Raw genomic sequence first — 9,770 nt, 5'->3', positions numbered from 1 at the left:
CAGATTATTAGCCCAAATAAAAGAATTTATTTAACTATTTACACAGTTATGAAGCACACACAAACTGTAGGAGTAAGCAGACACCATGAACCAACAGGGCATAAATCAACAGAGGTTAAACGCAATCCTCTTTCTCGACACAGAATCTACCTCTGGATGTTGTGGGCTCACCTGTACTTCAGCCTCTCTCTCTTGCCCAAGAGAGCAGAGAAACTTCCATTCATTCCCCAGTCCAGCTGACTGTGGAGTAGCTGAATTTCTGCTGCTCCCAGGGAGGAAGACTGCCTTGGGACAGTCCCTGTTTCCCTGCACTTTTTGGCCTTGGGGCAGCTGGGAACTGTAGGCCAGCCGATGAGGAAGCCCCATTCAACCCAGTGAGTGATACCCCTGCAGGCCCCTCTCTGGAACTACAGCTCAATTAAACCTGATGGGGGAACACTTTAAACAAAGAACCACAGTCATCTGCAAGGCTCTCCCGAGGGCTGAAGAATGGTCAGCAGGCAAATGGCCACGGCTGCTCCTCAGCTGATCTTCTCCTGACAGCTGAAGAAGGCTGGTCAGGCAAATGGCTGCTTGGCTGCTGAGGTAAACTGTTTGGATTGGAGTTTTGGTGGGAGCTGGCTCTGTGGGCGGGACTCAGGCCCACCTTCTGATGGGCAGTTCAGGCAGCCAACTGATTTTGAGAAGCATAGAATGTTGCCATGCGAAAACATGTTTATATATAAGGACAGGATATGTGATTACACTCATAATGTGACCACAGTTTAGTCATTTTAGCTTCTAGGGAAAGTTCAGGGTTGACTTGATCTAGAACCACTTAAATCTTTTTTGTCAGTCTGCAGTATCTGCAAAGGCAACACCAGACTTCAAATGAATCCATGTTCTTCCTGTCAGCTTTCTTCAGTGTCCAACTTTCAAACCCGTACATAGTAATGGGGGATACTATGGTACAAATTACCTTGATCTTGGTCACCAGCAACACATCCTTACCCTAAAAAGACTTTTCTAGCTCCTTCATGGCTGCCCTTCCTAGTCTCAATCTCCTTCTGATTTCTTGATTGCAGTCTCTCTTTCGGTTGATGATGGAGCCAAGGAATAGAAAATCTTGAATAATTTCAGTTTCTTCATCATCAGCCTTAAAGAGAGCCAGTTTGGTGTAGTAGTTAGTATGCGGACTCTAACCTGGGAGAACTGGGTTTGATTTCCCACTCCTCCACTTGCACTTGGCTGGATGACCTTGGGCAAGCCATAGCTCTGGTAAGAGCTGTTCTTGAAAAAGAGCAGTTTCTGTCAGAGCTCTCTCAGCCCCTCCTACCTCACAGGGTGTCTGTTGTGGGGAGGGGAAGGGAAAGGAGTTTGTAAGCCGCTCTGAGACAACTTTGGGTAGTGAGGGACGGGGTATAAATCCAAACTCTTCTTCTTCTTCTTAAGTTGGGTTAATTTCTCAGAAGTCATTACTTTGTCTTCTTGAAGTTCAGCTATAATCCTGCTTTGGCACTTTCTGCTTTAATCTTCATCAGTAGTCATTTCAAATCTTTAGTATTTTCTGCCAGTAATGTAGTATCATCTGTATATCTCAAATTGTTAATGTTCCACCAATTTTCACTCCGCATTAGCTGAGGCTATAGGCTGGCAAAAGTCTTCTGACTCTGACACTGTCCCATTCCTTCACCACATTTCAGACTGTATGTGATTCCTAATCAGGAAATAGTGGCTTGTAGCCAGGATTTAGTGGCTTGTGGGGCAAATTATTTTCTGGTGGGGCTGAAGTTCTCAGTGCAGAAAGAAAATCCATTTAGCCAATAGAAAGCTGTCACCTGGATAGATATCTAAATTACAAGATGTTAACCACTTTAGATTACAGTTCTCAGCTGCAGCAAGTTAATCACTTCTGCCAACCTAAGCAACAATTCTGATTAAAAGATGGCAGGTGGGGGTGATGACTTCTATAGTCAAGAAAGCTAACACTTAGGCAGATAAACTCTCTTACAGGAGACCAGTTTCTTGACACAGAGTTAGAAGGTATCCTAGAGGTCATCCACTCCAACCCCCTTGGCTCAGTGTGGGAATTAGTCAACTACAGCACCCCACTCTGCTTAAAGGAGTGCATGCCTTTAAGAAATGTTTTTAAATAACTGGAAAAAAGCATTTACAGAAGAAATTCTTGTGGGGCTGTGCCTTTAAGAAAGGGGGCAGAGCCCCCCAAAGCCACACTGTAGCTATGGGCCTGGAGGAGAAGCCTCCAGAGTCCAGGAAGGCCACTCATCTAACACAATAAGCATACTCTTGCTGACCAGAATGTGGCAAGATGAAATACCCAAGGATCACATAAAGTCACCATATCACGTCAGATCTCGGAAGCTAAGCAGGGCCAACCCTAGCAAGTACTTGGATGGGAGACCTCCTTGGAATACCGGAGCTGGGAGGCAGAGGCAGGCTGTATCAAGTCACTTCTCTGAATATCCTCCATGCCCCAGTAGGGGTCGCCAGAAGTTGCCATGACCTCCAGGCACACCTACACGTGTGCACGCACACACACACACAAAAACACACCCAAAAAATCCACCAGTTTACCTCCCCACACTATATTCTAGCTTCTTGGCCCTCAAGAAGAAGGAGGAATGGCATCTATGACCAACCCAATGTTAGACATTGCGGTGTTTGTGACAAATCCATTCCTTAACTCCAGACTAGAGTTTTAGACTGAGTCCAAGCAAGAACAGAGAAAAAGACAGTTGTTGTTAGCGCCACTCCATAGAAGAAGAACCTGACTTATTAAACTGTCCTTCTCTTTAAAACTCTGCTGCCTCCTTATTATGATGCCTAGCGTTAGACACAGCAGGCATGTACACAGAATTGTGTGCATGTGTGTGAAAGAATCCTCCTTGATTACGGCGAAAGCACCACTCCCTGTTCACAACCCAAGGCAAGCTGCCTTGCCTTTTACACATGCATGCAGGGAATCTGTAATGTATCCATATCAGACTGCGTGTGCGGCCATTTCGCCACGCGGTCAGGCGAAGCGACCAAGCTTCGCTCGCAGTAACAATGGGACAAGCGGATCCTAGCCGGCACCTATCGGCAGGCTAGGCTCCTGGCCGAGAGCCTATGGAACTCTCGGCCACTGTAAATAGCCAATCACTTGTGTGTGGGTGTGTTTGGGGAGCGGGGTTTGTGCACATATAAACCACCCTGCGAGCTGGGTACTCTCGTCTTGTTCTGAGCTGAAATAAAGTATGAGAGCTGAAATCACTAGTGAGTCTCAGTACTTTTCAGAACCCTACTGACCTGCCCACATGAACAAGACCACAACAATGATGAGAATCTCCCCTGCTCGTAGCTGCTGATTTTTCTCCCCCATCTCCTTCATGGTCACCTCATCTGCACAAAGAGAGAGAGAGAAAGACAGTGGAATTTAGAGCCATTTCCAGGCTGCAGGGGGATTGGGGGAAGTGAACAGAGGCTTCAGCAACATGTTTGCAGTGGATAGATACAGTTTGCCTAAGGATCGGCAGGTTGCAGAAGTGGGCAAGGCTTCTAGATGTGCATCCGTAGTCTACATGTGTCGTTTTTCACATGTTAAGCCACAGACAAGTTCTGGGAGCTCTATGCTTCCCGAATGCATGGGGGACCAAGCCAGATTGGGACTGTGGTGAGCAGGGAAAGGCATTCAGACTTCACCCTGCCCCCCATGCCTGAATCAGCTCCAGAGAGAAGCAATTTGCTGCACTGAAACAGACATGTAGCCATAGCAGCCTCCAGCCATTCTGTATGCCACTTTCGAGTAACGAGAATTCCTGCAAGGAAGCCAAGTAGACAGAAGGCCAAATTACATGTTCATGTTTTTAAAGAGTTGGCTCTGCATTCTCCACAGCCACACAGCAGCTGTGGAGAATGGATTTTTAAAAATAAAGGAGAACCCCCTTTGAGCTCGGAATGCCATCGCAGGGGGAGGAAGGGCTCCTGCCTTCCCACCAAGCCCTTTTCCCCTGCCAAAACAGTGCTGCGGGGGAGTTATTTCCCATCTTATGCTGCTCCGTGTGGAATATTCTGTGCATTTGGAACAGCAAACAAAGGGGGAAGCTCCCTCCCAGCACTGTTTCAGTGCACAAAAATGGCCTAGAGGGAAGGCAGGAGCACTTCCTCCCCCTGCAGAAGCATTCCGAGCAGCTGCTGTATGGCTGCAGGGAACCTGGGTTGTCTCTGGGGAACCCAGACCCCACTGTTTTTTACAATGAACGTGTTATTTGGCCCCAAGAGGAATGGTGAGCATCACTCCTGGGTCCCTGCCCCAGCAAAATCTATTGCTAGCTCCAAGCTTGACCCACACAAAACTGCTGTTGGCTCCTGTGAAGGTGAAATCTCCCCCAAAGCAGAGCTAGGCAATCATATGCTGTGGCCTGATAGGCAAGCACTTGGCAAGGTCCAGTTCATAAGAGTACCTGAAGATCCTTGCTGGATCAGACCAGTAGTCCATCTAATCCAGCATCCTGTTTCACACAGCGGAAAACCAGTTGCCCTGGAGGACCAGCAAGCAAGGCACAGGGACCGAGGCTTTCCCTGATGCTCCCTCCTAGGGCACTCTGAGGTTGACAACTAATGGTTGATAGGCTGGGGGGGGTGTGTGTTGCTGGTGGAGAGAGAGATAGGTATTGGCAGCCCTGATATAGGTTCCAGTCCCAAATGTGTTATTGCCCAGATATGTGGATTCTCAGACAGCCCCTTAATCCTGTGCTTCCTCTAGGGTTTTGGAGGGGGGGGGGTCTTCAAGAAAGTTACCCTTACTGTGTCCCCTTAACCTCAGATGTGCAAAATGAGGCTGTTCTTGGATTGTCCCTGGCTGTCCCAAAGAGAGAATGTTGGGCAACTGGCCCTGTGTAGGGTTGCCAACCTACTGATGGAACCTGGAGATCTCCCAGAATCTCCAGACAACAGAGATCAGTTCACCTGGAGAAAATGGCTGGTTTGGAGGGTGGACTCTATGGCATTATACCCAGTTTGGTGTGAGAGCCAGTTTGGTGTAGTGGTTAAGTGCACGGACTCTAATCTGGGAGAACTGGGTTTGATTCCCCACTCCTCCACTTGCACCTGGCTGGATGGCCTTGGGCAAGCTATAGTTCTGGCACAGCTGTTCTTGAAAAAGAGCAGTTTCTATCAGAGCTCTCTCAGCCCCACCTACCTCACAGGGTGTCTGTTGTGGGGAGGGGGAGGGAAAGGAGTTTGTAAGCCGCTCTGAGACTCCTTTGTGTAGTGAAGGGCGGGGTATAAATCCAATCTCCTACTACTACTACTACTGAGGTTCCTCACCTCCTCAAAATCCATCTTCTCCAGGATCCCCCCCAAATCTCCATGGACTTCCCAACCCAGAGTTGGCAACCCTGGCCCTTTGCCAGGTGCAGCATTTGCCACCCTTTTCTGTCCTCTGGAGCCAGCTCTGAAGACTACCTGCCATCCTGTTGGAGGCCCAGGACTCCCCCTCCCCTACACTGACCTTTGTTTTTGGAAGCCAGTTTTTCAGCTTCCCGAGGGGTCTTGAAGTGGACAGGTTCGCTGGCCGGACTCTGGCCTTGGATGCTGATAGACTGCACATTCACAATGTATTCGGTGTCCTCCTCCAGGTCCCAGAGGGAACACGAGCGGGTTGTGGTGTTCACCTCCTGGATGAAGCGCAACATGCGCACGTCCTTCTTCTGCAGGGAGACAAGTCACAGCACACAAGCACTCAGGGCCTGCTCCTCCAACAGCTCAAAGTATACATTTAAAGTATACGCTGGCTTAAAACCAGGTTTGCACAGCATATTAACGAACTGTCTGATCTAACCATCAAGATGAGAAAAGGAGAAATCAGCCTACAAAGATTACAGTGATCAGTGTTCAACTCCTTAGCAAACTCAGTCAAAAGCCCTCAAAGAAGGTATTTATTTCTTTATTTGGATTTTTTCATGCTGCCTCTGCAGAGATCAGGTTATCTAGTACAGATATCCTTTCTGAAGAATGCAAAGGAAGATCTTTTCTGAGAGTCCATTCTACAGAGTGAGGGTGACAATAGACAAAGCTTTTGAATGGATAGCCATGAAGTAAGCCAGTGCTAACAAAGACATTGCCAATGGCTTGAAAGCCAACTGGGAGCCAACACAGTTAGCTTAATATTGAAGGTAGAGACCTGTCCTGTTCAACAAACCAATAGCCCTCATTTTGTAGTTTTCCAATGGAAGCTTCTAGGTCATCTTCAAAGACAGCCCTACAAACAGTATGCTACAGCAATCTAGCCCAGAAGCTACGGACGCATAGATCAGTGTTGGTGGGTCAAGCAGGGAAGCCAATCTATGGATAAAATGAACAGGAAGGCTTTGAGCAACAGATACATTCTGTTCATACATCAAAAAGGGCTGAGTCCAGAAGCACACCTCCCCCCCCAAGAACCTTAACCTGATTGGGTTGTCCAGGGAAGGGGAGATCCCTAAACCTGACTGGAGGTAGCCACGAGGTGAGGGAACAGGACTCCAGAAAGACTCACCTTTAAGAGGGAGGGAGGGGCTGGGCACAGTTGCAGTGGTGGCTGGAGAGACTCCTGACCACTTGCAGGAAGTGTTGTCCTTGTGAGAGGCCAGAAGTAGTGGGAGTGAGTGTACATGCCTGACTCACAGGCTGCCCACAAATCCCCCTCCCCTCTCAGATTTGAGGCCCCTGCAGGCATTGGGTTGGGGTATTGGGGGCCAAACCTGACCAAAGGAGCAGGGTGCAGCCTTTCCCATACATGGCTACAGGGCTTTTTTTGTAGAAAAAGCCCAGCAGGAACTCATTAGGATAACAGGCCACATCCAACAGCAGAAACTCATTAGCATATTAGGCCACAACCCTGACAGTGCCACGCATTAGCATATTAGGCCACACCCCACACTCCCCGGCTTCAAGCCCCTCCTTGAAGGGAAGGGAAGGCAGTTTAAACTGGCCCTTTGACAGGCCGGGAAAGGCATGGGGAGGCATTCACTCTCCAGGCCTTCCCTCTGTAGCCACGCACACAGAGGTTTTGGCTTTAGTGGGTGTGGGCAACTCTGAAGCCAGCCGGAACGCCGTTCCTGTGCGTTCCTGCCCAAAAATAGCCCTGCATGGCTAATGCTAGACAAATACTGTGCAGTGGTGGCAAGGTTAGCCCATCCGGAGCAACAACTTGCCCAACCAGCCCCTCTCTGTTTGGTCAGGATCTGTTTTCTGTGTGTCTCCTGTCCTCTCAAAGCATTGAGGCTCTGGCTTAGGGTTGCTCAAGCCTCAAGGTTGGGTCCTGGAGATCTCCTGGAACTGCAGATGATCTCCAGACTACAGAGATCAGTTCCCCTGGAGACAATGGCTGCTTTGGAGGGTGGAATCTATGGCATGGTACCCTGCTGAGGTCCCTCCCTAGGCTTCAGATCTCCAGGAATTTCCCAGACTGGAGCTGGCAACCTTACTGACTCAAGGCTGAGACAGCCTACTGATGACCCCTCCAGTACCAAAACTATGGATAATCTTAGGCAGTGGATAATCAAAAGCATTGGCAGAAGGACAGGGCACCAATGTAGAAAGTACTGATGGCTCAAATAGATGATTCACCCTCTCCAATGGAAACTCTTCATATTCAATCTGACATTAAGCGCAATCCTTGTAAATACCTCCCCCCCCCATACATACACAGACGTCATTTTCCAAATGCTTTAATAATAATTAATGGGCTACAGTATCAAATGCCACTAATTCTAGCAGAATTATCAGAGGAATTACCCCACGTACAGTATCCAACAGAGCAACCAAAGCTGTCTCAGTCCCACAACCAGGCTAGAAGCCAAACAGAAATGGGTCAAGGGTGGATGAATCATCCAGAAATGCCTAAAGTGGCTCTGCTACCCGCCACTTGATTACCTTGCCCAGAAATGGAAGCGTGGAAACAGGGCTGTGAAATCAGGAAGATCTTTTTCAATAAAGGCCTCACAACTGCTTCATTCAGTGCTTAGAAAAATTCAGCCAGTGAGTGAGCAATTTACAGTGCCAAGGACAGGAGCAGCTAAATTGGCCCAGCAAAACTGAACAAGCCACAATAGTCAAGGGTCTAATTTTCAGGTGGTGTTCTTCATAATCTCAAGAAACCTGTCCATATCCACCGAGGGGGCATCAATCAAAACGTGATGAACAACCTGTCTAGAAAAGGGTGTCTAAACTGGTATGGATCAGAGACATTTTATCAGCAAAGAATCTTGCAGGAGTGTCACAGCATTGAACAAATGACCTTATGCAACAGTGGAAAGAGATTGAAAAGTTAAAAAGCCAGAAACCACCTTTGAAAGCTGAGCAGGACAGGATTCACCTGATACAAAGGGGGTGGAGAAAAAAAGCCTTCTTTGGGGTCATTGCTGCCCCTCCATCGGCCTGCAGATTGGCTTGGTGGCATGCTGTGCCGGATTCACAATGTCCTGCTGACCGTGCCCAAAGAGTCTACCTTCCAATTTCATTTTCCCTGGCTTCCTAGTCCTTATAGCCAGGGTGCTAAGGAAAGAACTGGACCTTTCACCTGCCCATCAAACTTTGTCCTCATAATAATACGGGAACTTCCGATTCTGCCCTGAGAGAGGCCTGCAAGAAGCAGAAGTAAATAGAGCTGTGCCAGCAAGCTGACCTGCTGGGAGATGGCAAATCCGATGACCACTTCCTCTTCTAAAACATCCCAGGTCACCACAGCTGAGTTGGCCTTCAGAAGCTTGACCGTGACGTTGACTGGAGCAGAGGGGCTGTCTGCAGGGACACAAAAAGAGGGGTGTTGGGGCAGAGGTGTTTTGTTACCAGAGCAGAGAAGCTTATGACCCACCAAGTACAAGGAAGCATCAAGTACCGATCTAAACATTGTGCAATTACCTAATGGAACTCACTGCCACTTGATAGCCACTAATACAAATGGCTTGGGGGGGGGGAAGGTATCAGACAAATTTATGGAGGATAAGGGTTCTTAACCCAATGACTGAATTAGTCCTTTCTGTTTAGAGGCACTAGTGGTTGGTGCCTCTGAACAGTAGGGAGGATGATAGAGCTAGATCCTATAAACACATTCCACTAGCTGAGATACTTTCTTCCCGTGGAGTCTCCTTCTGCCGGAGGAAAGTGCTTCCAACTAGTTGAACAGATCCGCGGGATCCAAACCATCATTCCCAACCAACCATCCTGCCACTCCCATGCCATTGGTCCTCAACTTCACCATCCCAAAGCCCCACCAGCCTGTTCCACTCCAGCAGGGACCACTGAAGCCCCTCCTACAAAGCATGATAACTAAAGGGAACCTCCATGTTCAGAGGCAGTACAGCAGGGGAACACTGATGCTCTGGTGACCTGCTTCTATGCTTTCCAGAAGCAGTTGAAGGTACTGTGCTGGCCTAGGTAGAGGCAAGTGGCTGACCAGTGGCCACAAGCAGAAGACGATGGTGCAGAATTTGAATCTAATCCCCAAACACCAAACTTAGTTAGCAGTAACAGTGCTGTGATATGACTGTTGTGACTGCCCTGAGTGCACTTACAGGGGAGGGCGGGATACCAATCTAATCAAATTTTTAAAATGAAATATATTTGCTGTGATATCATGCTTTAAATTGCGCCCTCGCTGCCATGTTTGCAGTGACAACCAATTGAACAATCAATTCAGGCTCCTTTGTGTAAGACCTAATTAACTGGTGGGGCTCATTACCACAAGACTGTGGTGATGGTCAATACCTTAGACAGCTTATGAAAAGGATTAGACGGATTCCCAGAGG

At 48.3% G+C, this 9,770-nt stretch overlaps 1 protein-coding gene across 1 annotated transcript in view; it reads right to left on the bottom strand.

The window, feature by feature from the left end:
- The window catches only part of FNDC5 (fibronectin type III domain containing 5), a 45,554-nt gene that overhangs the window by 11,489 nt on the left and 24,295 nt on the right, over positions 1-9,770 (bottom strand). The window contains exons 2-4 of the mRNA XM_015417767.1: positions 8,648-8,763; positions 5,492-5,690; positions 3,289-3,381 (exon numbers count right to left, since the gene is read on the bottom strand). Of these exons, the coding sequence (XP_015273253.1) occupies positions 3,289-3,381; positions 5,492-5,690; positions 8,648-8,763 (408 nt within the window). The remainder of the gene's footprint in view (positions 1-3,288; positions 3,382-5,491; positions 5,691-8,647; positions 8,764-9,770) is intronic.

The sequence above is a fragment of the Gekko japonicus genome, unplaced genomic scaffold (assembly GCF_001447785.1).
Source record: "Gekko japonicus isolate JY-2015 unplaced genomic scaffold, Gekko_japonicus_V1.1 scaffold203, whole genome shotgun sequence".
Classification (NCBI taxonomy): Eukaryota; Metazoa; Chordata; class Lepidosauria; order Squamata; family Gekkonidae; genus Gekko; species Gekko japonicus.
The sequence above is the reverse complement of the archived record's forward strand: the minus strand, read 5'-3'. Positions and strand labels throughout refer to the sequence as shown.